Consider the following 22647-nt stretch of genomic DNA (forward strand, 5'->3'; position numbering starts at 1 on the left):
GGGATGCCGGGAGATGTAGTTCTGGCCCCTGCGCGGGGGGACGGTGTATGTGTGTGTGCGCGCCTGCCTCCCTCCCCCGCCAGGGCCCCGCGCGCAGGCCTCGCCGCCGGAGTCGCAGCGCGCGCAAGGCCCTTCCCTTTTCCAAGCCGCCGGGACCGCGAGCCCAGTCCGAGCGGGAAGAGCGCGGCCGGTGGGTGGGGGCCGCGCGGCTGTTTTTGAGGCCGAGGCCGGTGAGTCCCTGAAGCGCGAAGGGGGAAGAAGGAAGGGCCGGGGAGAAGGAAGGAAATGAAGCGCTTAGCGCCGTATCCGGGAGGGAACGAAGGAAGGAAGGAAGGAAAAGGAAGGAAGGAGGGGGTCTCGTGGCCTCCGAGCTTCTGGTGTTTTGTTTCCGTTTCTGCCCCGCGCGGCGCGAGTCTCATTTCCGTTCCGAGTTCAAACAACAAGGAGGCGCCGCCGCGGGCGGGAAGCAGGCAGGCAAAGAAAGAGAGCTCGAGAGAGGCCTGGGAAGGGACGCTGGGCATGGAGCCGCCTTCTCTGACAGGGGACGAGGCGGGAAAGGGCCCCTCGCCGCCCCCGCCGCTCTCCTCGTGGCTCCTTCTTCTCCCTGGAGGAGGAGGAGGCCTCCGAAGCGGCGTCCGCCCTGCTTAAGGCCCCGTTTCAGGGTGTGGAGGTAAACAGCCACCTTCGTTAGAGGCGAAGGCATTCCTGTGGATCCGGGACCCCCTTCTCCACTTCTCATCTCAGGCTCTGCCTTTGCACCTGGCCGCCCGCAGCGCCTCGCGTCTTAATTTTTAAAAAAAGTATATTTCACGCTTTCAGTTGGCTTGAGTCTCTCCAAAACTCACCCTAACCTGGAAGAGCGAAGGGCCCGGAAAACACCAGTGGCTTCCCTTTCGCATGTCGGCCAAAACCATAATTATTACCCTGTTTCCCCGAAAATAAGACGTGCCCTGAAAATAAGACCTAGTAGAGGTTTTGCTGAATTTCTAAATATAAGGCCTCCCCCGCAAGTAAGACCTAGCAAAGTTTTTGTTTGGAACCATGCCCGCCTAACAACATCAGAGCATGCAGGATCGTTAAATGTATGTACCATAGATTGTTGTACATGGAAATAAGAGTAGTAACAAGAAATTCATGATAGGACTCACAGTTTGGTTGTGCTGGTTTGTGATGACTACTGTACAGTATATAATAAATCATTGGTTCCCAAATTTATTTGGCCTGCCACCCCGTTTCCAGAAAAAAATATGACTCAGCGCCCCCTGGAAAGGGGGGTGGCTTAGAGGGGTGGGGGTGGCTCCTGCTCAAGAGGGCGGGACTGAGCCTCTCCCCTAGTCCAAGATGCAGGGCAGGGAGGGGGAGGTGTGCGGGGTCACAAATGGGCGGCCAGAACTGGGATGGGCGGAGTTACGAGCTCAGAGGCAGGGCTGAGCTTCTATCCCTGTCCTGCGGAGCCTGGCAGGACACAGGGGTGGGGCTAGAGGAGGGGGTGGGGCCTCTTCCCAAGTGCCTGACGCGGCCGAGCCTCTATACCAGGGGTCCCCAAACTTTTCAAACGGGGCCAGTTCATGATCCTTTGGACTGTTGGAGGGCCAGACTATATTTGGCCACCGAGCAATAACAACAACAACAAAGAGGGTTGGAAGAGACCCTTTGGGCCATTGAGTCCATTCCCCTTCTGCCTTTGTGCACCGAAAGCACAAGCAAAGCACCCCTGTCAGATGGCCACCCAGCCTCAATGTTAATAATAATAATAATAACGGTTGGAAGAGAAGAAGAGACCCCTTGGGTCATTTAGCCCAACCCCCTTCTGCCCTTGTGCTGTGGGGGCTGGATAAATGGCTTCGATGGGCCGCATCCGGCCCCCGGGCCTTAGTTTGGGGACCCCTGCTCTATACCCTGCCCCTGTGTTCTAATAAGCACCTCAGGGGAGGTATACAGAGGCTCAGCCCTGTCTCGCGCTTTTGGGAAGAGGCCCCGCCCTTTAGTCCTAAAAGGCCTCTCAGGAGAGGTATAGAGGCTCAGCCCTGTCTCGGGCTCTTGGAAGGAGGCCCCGCCCCCTTCCCTAGCTCTGCCCTCTGTGTCCCAACAAGCGCCTCAGGTATAGATTCTCAGCCCTTTCTCGGGCTCTTGTAAAAGTTGCCCAAAGAGGTTCGATCACTTTTACAAGGGCTTTTAAAACTTTTTCAGCCTGCTAATGTCCTCTTTCGGCCTGAGAAATTTTTATGCGACTCCGGGTATATAGAATAGGTATAACGATCAGAAATTACTTATGATAAATCAGCATTAGCAAAACTTGCTTAACAGCCTGGTTTGCCTTTGTGGAGTACAGCTGAAGCGTTTTCTGCATTCCTATTGTTAACACATTTCTGTAAATGGATGGCCTTTAGAAGACTTGTACTGTTGCTATTTTTTTGAGACACTAAGTTCAAGCGACCCCATTTGGTGTCAGAACTCATAGTTTTAAGATATAGTGACTTCTAGAATATTTGCCTTTTCTTAAGTGAGGCATGCAGTCTAGGCTGAGTATCCCTTACCTGAAATGCTTGGGACCAGAAGTGTTTAGGAACCCCCACCCTTCAATTTTGGAAAACTGGCAGTTCCTAAATTACAAACCTCTGACTGACAATGAACTCATACTTCAGAACGGGTTGAGACAACAGCAAGTGAGTGAAATCATCCCCAAGGAACGGAAATTAACTCCTGAAAGAGTTATCATGGGGAAAAGGTGTCTCCACAGAAGCTTTAGCACCAATCCTTGTTTCTGTAACAAGTCAATTTTTTCAAAATCTGATTCTCATCAAGACAGAAAGTGAGGTGAAATCTTCTGAACAGGGGCACAAACAGCAAAACAAACACCACAAGGGTGTTTGTTTACCCTTTCCTATGCTATCCAAAACTTTTGTGTGTGTGGCTGGTGTTACACTTAAATTTTTTTTCCTGTTCTGAGTTACAAATATATTCAACTTAAGAACAAACCAACAGAACTTCGGGTCTGCCTGTAGATGTATTTGCATGTACTGTAGACGCTCAGTTAACTGACGACACCCATGGGGATTAGTAGGCACCAGAAAATGTAGTTAGTGACTGCTTGAGAAGTACTATTAAAACTAGGCCTAACTAATACTATATCCCATGCCATACCAAACCTTGGTATTGACTTGTATTAATATTGAAATACAATAATTAAAAGCAAATTGAAATAAAGACATTAAATGTAACATTTATGCTAAAATTGATTTTATTAATTCAACAAAATGGTGGGATGCTCAACATTAATAGAAAAGTAATTTCAGTTCATTGGTAATTTAAATAATTGAACAAGGTGAAATCTTGTTCAAATTTTGATTTGAAATGCAACAAAACTATCAGTTAAAAGCTGCAAACGTTATTAGAAGAGTGCTTGTAGTTTAAGTGGAATACACATCTGAGCCTACACTTTTGTCCTAAACCACTCAAATGGGAATCTGATTAAAGCACTTGCTCTTTCCTCTAAGTACACAGTTTGTGAATGAACAAAAATGGTTTCATTTTGTATATAATGGGTGGATAGATCATTTGTTCTTATTTTGCAGGCTACCTCTTGAAAAATTTCAGACATGACTAAAAGAGAAGCAGAAGAGCTAATAGAAATTGAAATAGATGGAACTGAGAAACAAGAGTGCACTGAAGAAAGGTATATAGAAAATTTTTAAAATAAAGTTTGGAGAGAAGGAAACTCGCTTTGAAATAGTTTTAGATTAGGAAGAATGTTGGGATTTGGATTGTTGGCCGATAGGTGAATCATTTATCCTTTCTCTAGAGGGGCTCTATGTGTTTCTTTTCCACATTAGGGACTACAAGCTATTTTTACATTTGTTAAAATAAATTCAATTATATCGATACTACTCCAGAAATGCTTAAGGCTAAAACTTTTAACATTATCATTAAAATAATACAGTGGAAAACTTCTTTTCACTCTAATTTCAGCATTGTTGAGCAAACATATACCACGGTAGAATTTGTGAGTCAGGCGATTGATATCAATGAGCCAGTTGGAAATCTTAAGAAACTACTGGAACCAAGACTTCAGTGTTCTTTGGAAGCACATGAAATCTGCCTGCAAGATATACAGGTAAAGCAATACCTTTTTAGTGAATGAGAGTCATTTTAACTGTAGGTGGGGTTGAGTTATTGGTTCTTCTCTCTGTCCCACCATCCTCATAAACTAATCTTGTGGGAGCAAGGGAGAGGGTATTTCAAAGTTTATCTGAAATCACTTCCTAAGGAGGTCAAAGTTACCTTCCCTTTACTATCCTGTTTGCAAACAAAAACTTTTTATTGTGACAGATTTTGGAAAACATTTCTGATCTATATGATTTAAATAGTTATAATTCTATATATTTTCATGCTTTAGCATTTTGGGGTCATTTCTGTCTGTACTTGTTTTAATTGCTGTTAGCTGTCTTGACTTCCAGGGAAAAGGCAGAACATAAATGCATAAAATACATAAATGATAAAATATAGTAAGAGTCCAGTGGTATATTACTCTTGGGTCTCACTCTTTCTTCTAGAATCAGCATCCTCCTTCCCCTTCTAAACTTTCTGTATACCCTAGATACCTGCTCCAAAGGGCTGGGGAAATCTCTGGAACAAGTTTTTATCTGAACAGAAAGGTGGAACTGATGGGAAGGTGGAAGCACACCCTAATTCTTCTTATGTTGAATTACCGTGATATAATTTACTCTGTAGAGGTCACAAAATGTAAATGTTATAATGTTTTAACTAACAGTTATTTAAGTACAGTAGAGTCTCACTTATCCAAGCTAAACGGGCTGGCAGAAGCTTGGATAAGCAAATATCTTGGATAATAAGGAGGGATTAAGGAAAAGCCTATTAAACATTAAATTAGGTTATGATTTTACAAATTAAGCACCAACACATCATGTTTTACAACACATTTGACAGAAAAAGCAGTTCAATACGCAATAATGTTATGTTGTAATTACTGTATTTACGAATTTAACACCAAAATATCACGATATATTGAAAACATTGACTACAAAAATGGCTTGGATAATCCAGAAACTTGGAGAAGCGAGGCTTGGATAAGTGAGACTCTACTGTAGTTTGAAATCAAAGTATTGCTTTTAAAATGACATTTTTTTTTAAGTTTCCTAGTATCAATATTTAGAACAAACAGTTCTAAGTTTATTTTTATGTTTTCAAGTTGGATCCAGATCGCAGTCTTTTTGATCAAGGTGTCAAAACAGATGGAACAGTGCAGCTTAGTGTCCAAGTAATATCGAGGCAAGGTAAGAAATCAGTCCGACAGATATTTAATGCTTCCTGTAAATAAATTCATGTATGTAGATTTATTACATACTGATAATTGAACAGCTTTTCGTTTATAAATCATTTTCTCACTGGATGTTTATGAGTACTTCAGCTTATTACTAAAAATAGTACACATGTAGTGCGAGGGAAACCTCATAATTATACATATGGTGAGGGGATCAAATCAGAACTTGGCAAATTTAATTTCATTTAGCATTTTGAAGTTTTTGTAGTCATCTTCAGATGAAATATTGTTTGACACATAATTGTATCAGAATAATTGAAAACGTTTAAGTCAAAGCATGTTCAACATTGTTAGCATAGACAATTAGCTAGCATTTGTGATTTCCCTAGGAATTAAAAATATGTAATGTTCCAGAAATATTTTAAAATTACACTATTTAGAATTCAATATACAGTGGGGGAAAAAGTATTTAGTGTGATACCAATTGTACAAGTTCTCCCACTTAAAAATATGAGAGAGGCCTGTAATTGACATCATAGGTAGACCTCAACTATGAGAGACAGCATGAGAAAACATCCAGAAAATCACATTGTCTGATTTTTCACAAATTTATTTTCAAATTATGGTGGAAAATAAGTATTTGGTCATCTCCAAAAAACCCCCAAGATTTCTGGGTCTCACAGACCTGTATCAACTTCTTGAAGAGGCTTCTCTGTCCTCCACTCATTGCCTGTAGTAATGGCACCTATTTGAACTTGTTATCAGTATAAATGACACCTGTCCACAACCTTAAGCAGTCACACTCCAAACTCCACTATGATGAAGACCAAAGAGCTGTCGAAGGACACCAGAAACAAAATTGTAGCCCTGCACCAGACTGGGAAGACTGAATCTGCAATAGGCAAGCAGCTCTTGGTGTGAAGAAATCAACTGTGGGAGCAATAATTAGAAAATGGAAAAGCTACAAGACCACTGATAATTTCCCTCAATCTAGGGCTTCATGCAAGATCTCACCCCGTGGGGTCAAAATGATGACAAGAACGGTGAGCAAATATCCCAGAACCACATGGGGGAACCTAGTGAATGACCTGCAGAGAGCTCGGACTCAGATCCAGTGGCAGACGTATCCCCCTGCTTAAGCCAGTACATGTCCGGGGCCGATTGAAGTTTGCTAGAGAGCATTTGGATGATTCAGAAGAGTATTGGGAGAATGTTAGTTACATGGTCAGATGAAACCAAAGTAGAACTGTTTGGCAGAAACACAACCCGTCGTGTTTGGAGGAGAAAGAATGCTGAGTTGCATCCAAAGAACACCATACCTACTGTGAAGCATGGGGGTGGCAACATCTTACTTTGGGGCTGTTTCTCTGCAAAGGGATCATGGTGACTGATCCGTATACATGAAAGAATGAATGGAGCCACGTATCGAGAGATTTTGAGTGCAAACCTCCTTCCATCAGCAAGCGCACTGAAGATGAAACGTGGCTGGGTCTTTCAGCATGACAGTGATCCCAAGCACACTGCCAGGGCAACGAAGAAGCATTTCAAGGACCTGGAGTGGCCTAGCCAGTCTCCAGATCTCAACCCTATAGAAAACCTTTGGAAGGAGTTGAAAGTCCGTGTTTCCCAGCAACAGCCCCAAAACATCACTGCTCTTGAGATCATCTGCATGGAGGAATGGGCCAACATACCAGCAACAGTGTGTGCCAACCTTGTGAGGACTTGCAGAAAACGTTTGATCTCTGTCATTGCCAATAAAGGATATATAACAAAGTATTGAGATGAATTTTTGTTATGGACCAAATACTTATTTTCCACCATAATTTGCAAATAAATTTGTGAAAAATCAGACAATGTGATTTTCTGGGTGTTTTTTCTCATGTTGTCTTCTCATAGTTGAGGCCTACCTGTGATGTCAATTACAGGCCTCTCTCATCTTTTTAAGTGGGAGAACTTGTACAATTGGTATCTGACTAAATACTTTTTCCCCCCACTGTGAATCTGACAAGAGTTCTGAAATTGTTTTTTTAAAATTGTTATAGGCCATTGTCTAGGGCAGTGATGGCGAATCTTTTAGAGACGAAGTGTCAAAACCAGGGGTGAGGGCTTTTGGGCGAGCAAGCAGTGGGCGAGCAGAGGACAGGTGAGCAGGGGGAGGGATGGGAAGCGATGGTGTGTCATGACTCGCATACTAGGAGAAAGGGCTCCATATTCCCCTTGTGGCACATGTGCCATTGGTTCGCCACCACTGGTCTAAGGTAAAAGCATTCAGCTTTATAAAGATTTTATCCACCCTCCTATATTGTTAAAAGTAGCATAAGGCTGTCTTTGGCAATATTCTATTTATTTATATTAAGAATTTTCAATTTATTTAACAACAAAAAAGAATAAAAGGGAAAGCAGGAAAGGAAAAAGTGGAGTCCTTGTTAGTAGATTACATCATAATAATGTTAAATATGTTGCAAAATAAGAGGGAAGAAGTTAAAGAAAAGGAGGAAAGGCAATTATCAATGTACAAAGCTTTCTTAATGTCCTTATTACAATGGAAAAATTCTTTTTAATTAAAGCATTTTTTCTTTCTTAATACATCTGTTTCTTCATATCCATCTCAAGGACTATGTAAAATACCAAAAAATTTCCATGTATCTACTATAGTAAAAGGAGAAGAGATGTTGCCACCATATATTAAGTCTAATGCCATATCTCACAATCTTCTAGTCTCTTCTTCCAGTTCCTCTTCATTAAGAGTTTATATTCATTATTATTATTATTATAAAACATAGCTTTATATTTGTTTAAGTAAAATTCAATAATAACTATCCGTTAAATTTGTCTCTAATAATTATATTCTATATGTATTCAATTATTTATTTATTTTGAATCCTTTATATCATGTTAGTAATTACATAGTAAATATAAAAAAACAATTTAATCTGTTAGTAAATTAGTATTGAGTAGGATAAAATGTAATAAATTTAAGTATCTTCATTTCTTCATTTTCCAACAGGAAAAAATTATTGATATTATAACAAAAAATTGGAGAATTGGAGTGGCAAAAATGTAGTAACACAAATTGTAGATTATCTTACTAAATCTTTACTGTACTGCAGCATTCAGTGTCCCTAATTTTTTTCTATGGAGTACTCTAGTACTGTATTGAGATAAAAAAATCCTCTGCTGTGTGGAAGCAAACCATGATACAATGAAACAGATGTGATGTTTAGATTTAGGTTAAGTCCATTTGCAGAAATTCAAATTTCTTCTTTTGAAGCACATTGAAATTCATTGCGATCAGGTTTGGGAATTTTATTTGTTTTTACTTTGTCTTTCACAAAGACTTATTTGAATATGAGGTATATTCAAGCTCTATTGGAATTCTCATTGAGGCTTAGAAAATACTGGCCAATTCACATAGTATCTGTTTATTCTATTCCATGAAGGTGCTTTTACACACACACACCTGGCAAAAAAGTCTCCACTGTTTTAAAGTGTTATGATCACCCAAAATGAAAATTGTAATCTAAGAAAAATGTTACGTTGCTCTCCCTACTCTGTGTTGAAAAGTAGCTTAGGTATTAAATAATTTTTCTATTTTAGTTATTTAAATTGAAGTAAATTAGACTCCAATCGCTTATTAAGTTTTTAAAAATAAATTAGTGGTAATAATAATAATAATAATACTTTATTTATATCCCGCATATATCTCCATGGGCACTCAGGACAGCTAACAACATAAAAAGGCAAACATTCAGTGCCGTCAAAATACATACATAAATTAATAAAACATATAAAACAGTATCGCATTCAGTAATATAAATACACCATAATAAGACAGTAAAACATTAAACAATACACATAAAGATAAAAGCCATGACCCTATTCCATTTCTTGTTTCTTAGGCCAAGCTTAACTATTTGCCTCTCTGTATGCTTGGGTGTATAGGAAATTTTTTAATTGCTTTTTGAAAGAGGGCAGCGAATGAACCATTCTGATTTCTTTTGGGAGGGAGTTCCAGAGACAGGGGGAAACTGCAGAGAAGGCCCTCTCTCTCACCCCACCAGCCGGGTTTGAGACGGAGGTAGTTTCCTTTTTAGATTTTTTAAAAAATATTTTCAAACCATGGATGGTTTGTATCTGTGGATAAAGAGAGCAGACACCGAATGTAGAGAGAACTGCGGAAGAATGGTTTAGTTTCTATAAATTATTTTTTAAAAGTTGTTCATTTATTTATGCTTTCTTTGTACAGGAATAGAACCAAAGTTAAACATCCTTGAAATTGTAAAGCCAGTCGAGACAGTTGAGGTGGTGATTGACCCAGATGCCCACCATACTGAGACTGAGGCACATCTTGTTGAAGAAGCTCAAGTGATAACACTAGATGGGACGAAACATATAACCACCATATCTGATGAAACATCTGAACAAGTAACCCGGTGGGCGGCAGCATTAGAAGGCTATCGTAAAGAACAGGAGCGCTTAGGAATACCATATGGTACGAAGTGATGTATAGTTTTGATCTGTCTAATCCTTAGGTTTTGTAAATGATTATCATAAAAACAATGATACATACGTACATTCTGTTTCAGTTGTAAATGTTTCAACTGTATGAATTCAGCATTGATGCCTCATAAGTGAGAGATGCAAAGCCATCTATAGGTAAAGGTAAAGGTTTCCCCCTGACATTAAGTTACCTTCCCGCCAGAGCAGTACCTATTTCTCTACTCATATTTGCATGTTTTCGAACTGGTTGGCAAAAGCTGGGGCTAACAGCAGGAGCTCACCCCGCTCCTCACATTCGAATCACTGACTTTTTGATCAGTAAATTCATCGGTTCAGCCGCTTAACCTGCTGCTTCACTGGGGGCCCCAAAACCATCTATACTAAGGTTTATATTTACTTTTGGAAGACCTTGGTGCATTTGAATGTGTCACCTGGGGGGGGGATATTGCATCCTGATTATTTTCAAATAGGCTTTCAGAGAACTGTTTCATGATTTGAAATATTGGATATCAGTTTGTATAGGCTTTGGGGATAATTTTAGTCACATTCCGGGTCTTGCTAATTCAAGATTTGATACCAGGCAGTTTCACATTGATTAATTATATCAAATATTACTTCAGAAAATATGGGACATTTTAGTATATGAAAAAGTGAATATTTTGCATACAGAAGGTTTCAGATTGAACCCCCAGCATCTGCTAAAGAAGCATTCTGAGTAGAATTATTGAAAAAGAAAAGAATTGTTGGATTAACTGGAGGTTTGGTTCAGATGTAACATATATAATAAAACGTGTAGAAATGAGCCTTGCACTAAATATCCTTTTGTTCATGTCCAAGTTGTGTAATTTTAAACTTTTGTTAGTTTTTTTGAACAAGCTTTCATCTGCATTTGGTTTGTTCTATCCAAAGTTGATTTCAATGAATCAAAATCAGATAGTGATTTCAGATCCATGTGTATTGATTTATCATTGCCATAAAAACCACATATTCCCATATTTATAGTTAACAAGAAATAGATTTGTTCAAATTACACCAGGGAGCTCAAATCCTTTCATTTTTCCATAGTAGGGGAGATAGCCTTTGGAAGCATGGACTTACCTACATTACAACAAACCATGATTTATTGTTATTTCTGAATGTGGCTAATATAGTACAGTTTCATAAGCTAACATGTTCTGCTTAACAGTACAATTGTGAGTTATGAAGAAGAGACTGCATAAAAATAATTACCTGCCCACTTTGCAGTAGATCCATTGGATTTGTACTTTGTCAACAGAAGCTTACATTCTGTTCCAGTAGTTCTCAATCTGTGGGTGCCCAGGTGTTTTGGCCTACAACTCCCAGGAATCCCAGCCAGTTTACCAGCTGTTAGGATTTCAGGGAGTTGAAGGCCAAAACATGTGGAGACCCACAGGTTGAACACCATTGTTCTATTCCATCTTCTTGTAGCCTACTATGCAGCCTTGAAATTTGTTCTGAAGGATACCCACTTGCCTGTAGCAAATTTTGGAGAGCTGCATTAGCGGGATGGTGATTCTCTTCTTCTGGAAGATATTGTTGGATCTTTTAAGACAGTTAATCCTGATAAAGCAGCTTTCCTAAAATAATATTACTAAAGCTATGGGTACATATGAAAGAAACTGTATTTTAGATCATTATAATAGGTGATATATCACAATTCCTTTCATTCATTAATGTGCTTGATCTACCTGATATTGCTGTAAGTTGGGTTGTTATAATGTCTTATGTTACTATAAGGAAGTGTTTTGTGGAATCAATGGTGTAACATTTTAAAAATACTCAGAATACCTCTTTACTTTTTTAGACCCAGTACAGTGGTCCACTGATCAGGTACTACACTGGGTAGTATGGGTGATGAAGGAATTCAGCATGACTGACATAGACCTCAATACTCTTAGTATTCCTGGGAGAGAATTGTGCAGCCTCAGTCAAGAGGACTTCTTTCAGAGAGTCCCTCGGGGAGAAATCCTTTGGAGCCACCTTGAACTTCTTCGAAAATGTATGTGAGTTTTTTTCACCAAGTATTTGTATTATGACTATCCTAATTATCAAGCAATTTATGTAGGCACAGAATATGGCCTATAATGATACACCAGTTTAAGACAGTTTATGTACAAAGTCGTTCAACATAATTCCTCATCTCCCCTTCTATCCTCCTTGCATGATATTTATACTGCTTTGTTTCTAATATTAATGTTATCTTCAAAATGATAGTTTTGTTCATTCTTATCTTATATTGTCAGTAAAGATGTCTCTCTAGTTTAGCCATGGAATTCATTTGAATAAGTGGTATACTTGTTGTATCTTTGCAGATGTGTTGGCTAGTCAAGAACATTCTGGAGAAATAGCAACAGTTACTATTGATCAACGTAAGTTGTAGTTCTATTTTTAAAAAACCAAATAATACAAGTTTTCCACCTATTTTCAACTTGGAGAGACATTAGGGTTTCATAACTAACTACAGTTTTGAAGTTCATGAGCTGTTCCACTTACACTGTGCTTTCTGCTGAGCATAAAACAGCTCCACTGGCTGCCTGTCCCAATTCAAGGTGCAGGTCATGACCTATAAAGCTCTATACGGCTCAGGACCAACCTGTCTCCATGATCGCATCTCCTATGAACCGGCGCGAGCCTTAAGATCTTTCGGAGAGGCCCTCCTCTCGCTCCCGCCACCGTCTCAGGCAGAGTTGGGGATGAGGGAGAGGGCCTTCTCGATGGTGGCCCTCCGGCTCTGGAATGCCCTTCCTAGAGAGATTAGGCAAGCCTCCACTCTAAAGAGCTGAAAACCTGGTGGTTTAAGCAGATTTTTGAATAGAGCTCCTTAGATCCTTCAGCTATGCCTTTGTTTAGCTGTTATCTACCCTTACTCACCTGTATTGGAATACCTGGCACAATTAGCACTTTATAGTTGGCCATTTTAACGTTAAATCCTGGCCACTGTACTCCGATTCATTGATGGATTTTTGTTATTAGGCTTTAAATGGTGGGTTATGTGTTTTATGATTATCTGTTTATGCACATTGATGTGTCTAATGTTTTAATTGTTGTATTTTAACTAACTGTATGTTTTTAATATGTTGGAAACCACTCTGAGTCCCTTGAGGAGATAGGGCAGTATATAAATAAAGTTTTATTATATTATTATTTATTATAATTGAGATTTGGGACATCTGGGACTCTCATTGTTAGGCCTTATGAGTAACCTAGATGGAGTGGGCAACTTTAAAAGTTTGGAAACCAATACATCCACCCTTTTTAAGAGTGCTACATCAGTGTGCTATCAACCTGTACCTATGATACTCTGATCTTTGTTTTGTCGTGTTTTGCATTCGATTTGACATTCACATCTCCTAGGGGCCTCTTTTAAGCTTTAGGAGCCAAAATTGCAGTGAAGGGGCTAACTACACACCCTAGAGATTGTAATTGGCCCTTTCAAAAGTAAAACCAGTAGAGGTCTTGAGATATATATATGCAGCCCACATGCTTTGCTTCTTCTGATCTCGATGTCTGATAGTCTGTGTTTCACATTTTTTACGCTTCATAGCCCTGGTTTCTGGGTTCACAAAATATTTCATCTCCAGTATTATTAAATGTATTAATTTTATTTTATGCACACATTGCAAAGGTTTTTGAAACAGAGTTCATAGTTCAAATTCACCAGTATCATATTAGTAATAGATTATAACATATTACCTGTGTTTACAGGAGCACATTGTAATGTATTTACGTCAGATATTTGTTATACTTCGAAAGGTTCATCTGCATTATAGTCTGGAATAGCAATTCCTTCATGTGCTTCTTTCATACATTTGTAATTTTATTGTCTAATGCTTTTATCTCTGCAGCTGTGCAGATTATACCAGCTTCTGTACAGCCTTCTACTCCAACCACCATTAAAGTCATAAACAGTAATGCAAAAGCAGCAAAAGTGCAGAGAGCACCAAGGATTTCAGGAGAAGATAGAAGTTCACCTGGTAACAGAACAGGTATTTTTTTTAAACAGATTATAAATATATACATGGCAAATATACTAATCTGTAGGATTAATTATAAAATCCATGAGGTCCAGTTTTATTTAGAAGTGATAACATTTATTTTTCACAGATGACATAAAGAAATAGGACTTGAAGGGTAAATGATATCTCTAGTTATTGTGCTGGTTTTGGTATAGGCATCTCTGTGGGGGCACTACAGTAGAGACTGCATTTTTAATATAAGGAGAAGAATTCAGAATGATTTTTATTGGAAGATTTCACCTCAATGTTCCCCATGCTCAGTCCATGGACTCTGGATTCTTTGATTCAACCAAATGTGGACATTAAAAAAACATATTTTCATTTTAAACCCCAAATATAGTTAAAAAAAACAAACAAAAACAAACAAAAACAAAAAACCCAAAATGAAGTGCGAGTTATTTTATTTTATGTCAGTTTTTTGAAGTATTTTTTTCTGTCAGAACTTCAAAATCATTTTAATTCTCTTGGTCTTAGTAGTAGTCATTAAAAAGAGGTCATGATAAATTATTTAGCAAGAGATTTTTCAGAGTCTCTAACTGAATCCAGGCTTTGAAGCAGTGACCATAAGCCTATGTACTCAAATGTATGTCCTGTTGGACTTCCCAGGGAGCATGTTTGTATATGAATACAAGTTTCTATTTCCAATGAGGCAGCAAAGTAGGAAGGTGTCTAAAGAAGTCAAGATGGATGTATAAAGAATTTTCAGATAAGCTGAGATAGAAGTGAAGGAAAGTGCAAATACTCAAAAGAGAATATGAATAAATAACCCATGGAAAAGAAATCAGACAAGCTACAGTTGAGAATGATATCAGGCTTGCTATAGAGGTTAAAATAATAAGGGGGAAAGGTGGTAGTAGTGGGAGGTTTGGCTGTGTTTGGAGCAAGAGCAGGAATAAGGAAAGGGTGGGCCCACTAGATAGAGAACATGGTGATAGGCTAATGGGGGATGAGAAGAAGGCCAATATTTAATGTATTCTTTGTCTCAGTCTTCTACTGAAAGGAAAACTGTTCCAAGTAGTGAAAATAGGACAAATGGTTCATTAAGGGGACAACAGCCATGAATAGTTAAATACGTAATAAAGGACTGTCTAGCTATTCTTAGTGAATTCAGTTGTCCAGGGCCTAATGAACTGTATCCAAAATTAACAGAGAGACTTGCAGATGTAATCTTGGATACATTGTCAATTACCTTTGAGAATTCTTGGGGATCAGGAGAGCTCCCAGCAGATAGAGGAATGCAAATAACCCCCTTTTCAAAAATGGCAAAAAGAGGATCTAAGCAACTACTTAATCGGTCACTTTGAATCAATACCAGGAAAGGCTCTAGAAGAGGCTCCACAATTTGTGGCCTTCCAAGTGTTTTGGACTTCAGTTCCCAGAATTCCTAACCATTGGAACAGATGACTAGGGCTACTGGGATTTGGAGGCCAAAACATCTGGAGGGCCACACATTGTGCAGGTCTACTCTAGAACAAATAGTTGAGAGTATTCCTGCATTGCAGGAGGTTTAGATAGCCCATAGTTGTAAGATTCTATGAAGGGTTTTCTAGTTAATTGCAAATTTAAAAGTTTTGAAAGTGATAGCACTAACTACTTGATATGGAACAGATATCTACATTGTATTTTTAAAAATGTAATTTCCAAACATTAACACACCAGCAGTATTGATTACACATTATGTGAGGTAGATTTTTTGACACTATCTGCTTCATGTGTTATTGCGACCAAATGAAATGTCATTAAAATGAAAGCTTTTAAATTAGTGGACATTTTAGCAAGCTAGATATTAAGCATTTATTTATTTACAGTATTTATATTCCGCCCTTCTCACCCCGAAGGGGACTCAGGGCAGATCACATTATACACATATAGAGCAAACATTCAATGCCCATAACACATCAAACAGAGACAGAGACAAACAGACACAGAGGCAATTTAACCTTCTCCTGAGGGGATGTTCGATCCTGGCCACAGGGGGGAGCAGCTGCTTCATCATCCACTCTGACGGCACTTCCTCATTCCAAGTCGTAAATTAGTTAAACTTGCCTCCCCACTTTTATAAGTGGTACCTTATTTCCTACTTGATAGATGCAACTATCTTTCGGGTTGCTAGGTCAGCAACGAGCAGGGGCTATTTTTTATTTTTAATTGACGGGTGCTCACCCCGCCACGGGCTGGCCTCAAACTCATGACCTCATGGTCAGAGTGATTTATTGCAGCAGGCAGCTCAACAGCCTGGCCCCATGATATTTGGCATATTTTATACTTCTAACCCAAAGAGTTTAAATCGCTAAAAGTTGCTTGCTTTTGAATGTTACTTGGTCCTAATAAACATTTGTATTTCTCTCTCTCTCTGCACACACATGCATGGTAACAGGCTAACACAGCTATCTCCTTCTATACAATATTCTTGCCTTATTAAATTTCTGCATATTAAATCTATAGTTAGATAAAATACTAAATATATTTTGAGTTCTAATTACTTCTATCTCAATAGGAAATAATGGCCAGATCCAGCTATGGCAGTTCTTGCTTGAGCTTCTGACTGACAAAGATGCTCGAGATTGCATTTCATGGGTTGGTGATGAAGGAGAATTCAAACTAAATCAACCGGAGTTGGTTGCACAGAAATGGGGTCAACGTAAAAATAAGCCTACCATGAACTATGAGAAACTTAGTCGAGCTTTACGGTAAGTCAAGAGCATGTTAATTTTTTATTTAAATAAATAATTATTTGAAATGGTTTAGGGGAGGAGCCCCATGGGAACTAGTCTTTCAGCAGAGGTAATGGCGTGTCCCTTCTTTCCCATCTAATGTTTTTTCACCTGAATGAATAACCACTGCCTGGAGAAAGTGAAGGAGGGCAGCTAGTTTTTCAGCTAATAATTGATGGATTGGCCCTGTTTCCTCTCCTGTTGGGATGACTACTGTCAGATGACAGTGCAAAAACTGCTTGTGGGGATCAGATTAGTTTTCATCTAGTTCATCATCTTCTTTTGGCAGCAGTCGCATCGGCCTGCAAAGTTTCACAAGCAGAGCATGAAACTGCTAGCTCTTTCATTGTTTATCCCCCAACATATGGTTGCATTTGTACAAAGTCTTTATGTAGAGGTGATATAATTCCTGTATATTTACCAGAATTTAGGAGAAGTCGTATCTTCTCCTAAATGTATAGTCAGTTAAAGAGTGTTACTTAAACAAATTCACTCAGTTGAACTCGCTTAAATATATGAAAGCCATTTAAATGTGAAATATACCTGACATACTGACTGCTAGAGTTGATGGACATGGAGGTGAGGAAGTCGCCAGTGAAACCCAGGCACCTGTTGAGATTGTGAAAGAGAAGTCCTCCATAGGAGTGGCCAATGAGAGAACTGTGGATTGTCGGAAAGAGGGAGTTACCTTGAAGCCTACTCAGAGTGCTGCCTTGTGGAGGTCCCTGCTGCCAGGCCCTGCTCGCCCACCACTCTGCAAAGCCCATGGGGAGCCCTGTGTCCTCCGAACGGTGAAGAAGCCAGGGGCAAACTGTGGGCGGCGTTTTTATGTCTGCGCCCGGCCTCTGGGGAAGTCCTCTGATCCCCGTGCTCGCTGTGACTTCTTTTTGTGGGCCAGTCGGGACAATCTTTAAAGTGACTTTACACTCCTAGGTGCTGAGTCTTTGGTGACTCTGGAATGGAATTGATCTTTAATAGGTAGGATCATGATTGATCCATTTCAGAAGAAAGAAAGGTCCTAACCCTGGTTAAGCTCAGTCGTAATGCCAGGTAGTAAAGCCTGCTCCAGGGTCTCACTTGGGTTGGGGCCACTTCAATGTGTCATTTAAAATAGGTGCCTTGCAATAGTGGTGCAAATTTCTCTGTTTCCTGAAGTGATTAACTCCTAATATGTCATTGCTGGGAAATGACTTCTTGTTCTTTGGGGACAGACTAAAAAGAAACATTAAAGAAAAAAAAAAAAGACATACAAACTTTTTATGAAACTGCTTGTCAGTTTATTGAGGCTATGTAAATTTTTCCCCATAATAATAGTATAGATGTGGCCCATCTCATGATGTTTATTCATGTTAGTGTAATGCAGATTTTGAATTTGTTAGTTGAGTTTCATATTTAAGTTGGACTGAATCCTACAGAGGACTAGAGTTTGGAAGCATTTGTTTTCACTGCAGCTCTTGGGAATCTGATATTTGCAAGCCAAAAAAAATGAATTTTTCAACCTTTCACATTTATGTATTTAGGAGAAAGGCTTTGTAATATATCTTGATATCATTGTGCTTTTTTACTCCTTAAGTTAGAACTGACAATATGTATGGAGAGCTCCACATCTTTGAAAGACTTATGTGGTCAGACTATTGCTTTCCTTCCTAAATTAATAAAACACCAACCTCAGTTGGCCTAAGTATGTGGCTGAACCCTCCCTGCCCTCCAAATGTAGGTATATTCCTTCTTAAGTATAAGTGGAACTTAAAGGTTTACCTTTACTTTAAGGAACACTTCATAGGTAAAGAGGGAATGGGATGGCAACTGCATTTGCTTTTTATTGGAGTTCATTAAAATTTGTATACGCAGATGTGTGTTGAATTGCTCAATAAGTTGCCACAAATTGTAAGAGGGAGGGATTGGAATGAGGCTGCAACATTGAATTTGTTAATGTATCATTCTTCTGTGTCAATCAGATTCAGTTACTTTTCAAGAACGTTTGGTTTCCTTTTATTTCTCAATGAAGGTATTACTATGATGGGGACATGATCTGCAAAGTCCAAGGCAAGAGGTTTGTGTACAAGTTTGTCTGTGACTTGAAGACTCTCATTGGGTACAGTGCAGCAGAGCTGAACCGGTTGGTCACAGAGTGTGAGCAAAAGAAACTGGCAAAGATGCAACTTCATGGCATTGCACAGCCTGTCACAGCAGTTGCGTTAGCTACAGCATCTCTACAGACAGAAAAAGATAACTAAATACCTGGACCAAAAGCTTGGACGCATGAGGCCTTTATTGTATACTGAGCAGTTTCTGGTCTTAAAATAGGAGCTTCTTTTATTCCTTGGCAGTTCGATATGCATGGTTTTTCTACAGAGAATTGAGACTTCGATAAATTGGGATCTTTTTCACTTAAAGGTATATATTTCATGTTTATTGATGGCACTCCACAGACAAGAATTGGCAGGAAGAACCCAAATTTGTTGGTGATATATTATGCCCTACTGATGCCTCCCGCAGCATTTTAGGAAACTGAAGTGTTGTCAAAACAAAGCAATCACTATTTGAGTTTAGTTCTTTGCATTTCTCTTCTTCAGCCACCAGACTGAAGGTAATACATTTCCAGAGAGGAAGTAGCTCCTGCTTGGTAGGCTCATTATTATGTAAACATGCCAAGCTGTAAGGAACACTGAGAAGTACCGGGCCCCTCAGGTAATGTTTCTTTTCATTAGCAAAAGAAGTGTAATATAACCAGAATCGAAAGGTATCCAATGAGGCCAAAACTAATTATGAGTATTTTGATATAAAATGTAGATAATGCACATATTTGTGAGAAAGAGCTTAATTATCTTGAGACATCTTGCAAAGTTTAATGTCTGGCAAAAAAAAAAAATATTTTTCCTGTTAGGAGATGCTATTTCTCTTCCAAAGAATTGGTTTGGTTTGTCTTAATTTACACTGCAGAGTATATCATCTTATTTTGCATATACTTGCACTGTAGCTGAATATGAACTGAAGACTTATGTTAATCACAGACAGAAGTCCCTTCCTGTTTGGAAGCAAAGCATAATTTGTGGGTAAACTGGTAAGAAATGGAAGTTTGACTTCCTTATGTTATATAGACTACCGTATTAAAATAAAAAGGCAGTTTCTTTCTTTAAATTACTTGGTTTCCAAGCTGTTGTTTTGGTGCTTTGGAAATAAAAGGGTGTATTATTATTACTCAGAGTAAACAAAATGTAATTCAGTGATTTGGTAATATTTGAGGAAGTGATAAACATTTTAAATCTAGATACAGTAATACTAGTGCTTTGTTTATTCCTGCATATTCTTTGTTACGGTCTTTTAATCACCTTATAAAACTTGGAAAATACATTCACAGGTATATTTTTGTTCCTTCTTCACCTTAAAATTAAGTGTTGTGTTACATGTGTATAAACACACATATAAACTTGCACGCACACACCTGCACACACATGTATCTAATTATTTAAAATTATGTTCCAAATGTGGGATTTTAAACTAACTATAATTAAAAGAACAAGGCTGTTAGAAGATGTGATTTTACATAATAGGAAATGGTTACACATTAGATCTTCATCCTTTATGCATAAATAATTCACAATGAATGATAAAATCATAAAATGTGGCTTAGTTCTGGGAAATTGGGTAATAACTATCAATACTTTAAGAGTCCCACAACTTTCAACGATCCTAGCAGTAGTTTTCTTGTTAAAAAAAATAGTCCCAAACTATCATCTTAGAAAAAGAAAGCATTTAACAGAGTTTGACCAGTTAAGTCCAGTGAGGCTTGCTGTATATAACAGGTCACATAGTTCTATTTTGTTCTATCCTTCAAACAGAACATATTCAACCATTTCTAAACAATAATTATAAAAAAAGAAAAGCCCACTTTCATCACATTTCACTTCTATGCATAGCAGAAGTCATTAGCTGAGAACAAATGAGGTACAACTCTGTGACAGTGGGCTTTAGCATTAAGAAAGACAGGTAATATTACTCTTATTCCTAGTTTATATTCTTCTCTTAAAATATATTTGTAGTATATCAGACTTCTAATGTTTCATTGTAGAAGCCTGTAAATTAAATACATGTAATTACAAGGCTGCATGTATTTAATATTGTCATAGATATATTGAGCTATGCACATAATAGACTAAGCCATATTGGGGTAATGGCAAATGGCTGTTCTTTTGTACACACTGGATTGTTTCCTGACCTTTATATTTTCCGTACACTTTCTTAGCAGATTTGTTGGATGAGTTACAATATTTTACCTAATTATAAAGTATTGATGTGTTCAAAAAACACTGGCTTGGGTCCACACTTTGTCATGCTTTAGTAGACCCACTAAAACAAAAAAGTCAGTCATGACTAACAAGTCCAATTAATTTCAGTGGATATACCTTAGGCATGACTTGACTTACGTCTAGTCCATTACATTTTCAACAGATTTTTTTGTGGGGGACAATCTGTGACTAATTTGAGGTCTTCAGTAAGAGGGTATGGATTATTGTATGTCAAACAGCACCCGAGTGGCTGCAATAACTAAAATATACATGTTATATTCCCAAATTTTTGTAAATGGAGGGGTTTTGCATACATTTTTACTCTTTTAAGAACACATATTCTGATAATTATGTATTTCTTTTTGTGTTGAATTTTTTGGTAATTTTACATGAAACAATTATTTCTATTTTTACTCTAAAATATTTGTGCATAAAATTGTCAATATAGTAAAGTAAGAAAATAAAATTTTACACAGCAAAAAATGACTTCTGTGCATTTTCAAAGGGTTTTGCAAGCAATGTTAGTACATAGATTAGGTTGGGTCCAGAGTTTGTCATGTTTAGAACACCAGTTGAAATCTGTTTGGTCCAGTTAGTCACAACTGTATGAGCAGTTGATCTTCTCTAAGCATGACTGAAATCTGGTTCAAACTAGTACTGCAATAGCAGCAGAAGAAGAGATTACACACATGGGAAAAATAATGGGCTAAATCCAACATCAAGCTAGAAGCTGACTGCCAGTGCAATGGCATTTCTTCATATCTGCTCCCCCTTGCAGTGCTCTTCATTGCCTGAAAAACCGCAGACTTCATTTCCTGGTCTTCAGAGTAGGTTTTGGGAGTCCAGGTGAAACTACAGCGAGGAGAAGGAATGGTTCCAAGTTCCACTGTTCAGAACCATTACATCTGCAGAGGTCCTCTTACTAAATGCAATACTAGCTACCAAAAGTCATCAAAAAAGGATTGGAGTGAGACCTCCCTGCCTTCATTTTTTTCTTTTTTGTGTCAGGAGCGACTTGAGAAATATTTTTCAGACCCTGAGATATTCTTCCAGGGGCTATAGCATTATGAACTTAATTTTCATTCTTACCATTGCAATGTTGGATGATACAATGTGCAATTTTAATCAATATGAGTTTAAGATGTACTGAAATAACCTGTCTCAATATATATATTTCACAGCTTCATTCCACTGATTCTTTATGTATTTCATTCCTTCTTTTAAGACTGGCACATAAAATGTCAGTAACTTAATCCTCTGACGTTTCTAGTGTTGAATGCGACAGAGAAAAAATTGACCACAACTTTAATATAAATCTGAGGTTCACCTCAAATACATTTCAAAATCACACCCAGTTTGAGGTCACATGCTTTTAGGGAATCATAATTTTTCTTCGTGTACTCTGTGAATGCACACTAATGGAGAAGGCTGCGCCTGCGCAGGCTCCAACGGATACTCTTCCAAGCTAAAGTTTGAAATTTGGCGGTAACCCCGCCCCTCTTCCCGGAGGGTATAAAGGGCGCCCTCCGCGCCCGCTCTCCAGTTCCTTTTTTTCCGCCGCAAAGCTCACTTCGGACTCTTCGTTCTTATGTCAACCACGCGTTTTAAACGGTGCACTCAGTGTGCCGCTAAGATTCCAGATTCCGACGGCCACGCTAAGTGCCTTTTCTGCCTTGGCGAAAGCCACGTCGTCGGTTCCTGCCGTTTTTGCCTGGCCTTTACAGCTCAGGCCAGAAGAAATAGAGCTGCGAGACTCCGTGCAGCTCTTTACGAAAAAACTCTTGCTCCTCGGCCTCGATGGCGTCCAGGCCTGCTCCGTCGGTATC

The 22647-nt window shown here is 38.8% G+C and overlaps 1 protein-coding gene across 3 annotated transcripts; it reads left to right on the forward strand.

Moving 5' to 3' along the window:
* The first annotated feature begins 72 nt into the window (after window positions 1-72).
* Window positions 73-19886, forward strand: gabpa (GA binding protein transcription factor subunit alpha). Of its 3 annotated transcripts, none has more exons than XM_008107634.3 (10): window positions 73-230; window positions 3576-3676; window positions 3970-4114; window positions 5210-5294; window positions 9528-9773; window positions 11607-11801; window positions 12115-12171; window positions 13648-13788; window positions 16316-16508; window positions 18541-19886. In XM_008107634.3, exons 2-10 carry the CDS (start codon window positions 3600-3602, stop codon window positions 18767-18769), a joined length of 1368 nt encoding a protein of 455 aa, XP_008105841.1. In that variant the 5' UTR covers window positions 73-230; window positions 3576-3599; the 3' UTR covers window positions 18770-19886. The 3 variants fall into 3 exon arrangements, with proteins under 3 accessions (XP_008105841.1, XP_003219119.1, XP_016847997.1); XM_003219071.4 differs by lacking the exon at window positions 73-230 and adding an exon at window positions 393-670; XM_016992508.2 differs by lacking the exon at window positions 73-230 and adding an exon at window positions 711-1082.
* The last annotated feature ends 2761 nt before the right edge of the window (window positions 19887-22647 follow it).

The sequence above is a fragment of the Anolis carolinensis genome, chromosome 3 (genome assembly GCF_035594765.1).
Source record: "Anolis carolinensis isolate JA03-04 chromosome 3, rAnoCar3.1.pri, whole genome shotgun sequence".
Lineage (NCBI taxonomy): Eukaryota > Metazoa > Chordata > Lepidosauria > Squamata > Dactyloidae > Anolis > Anolis carolinensis.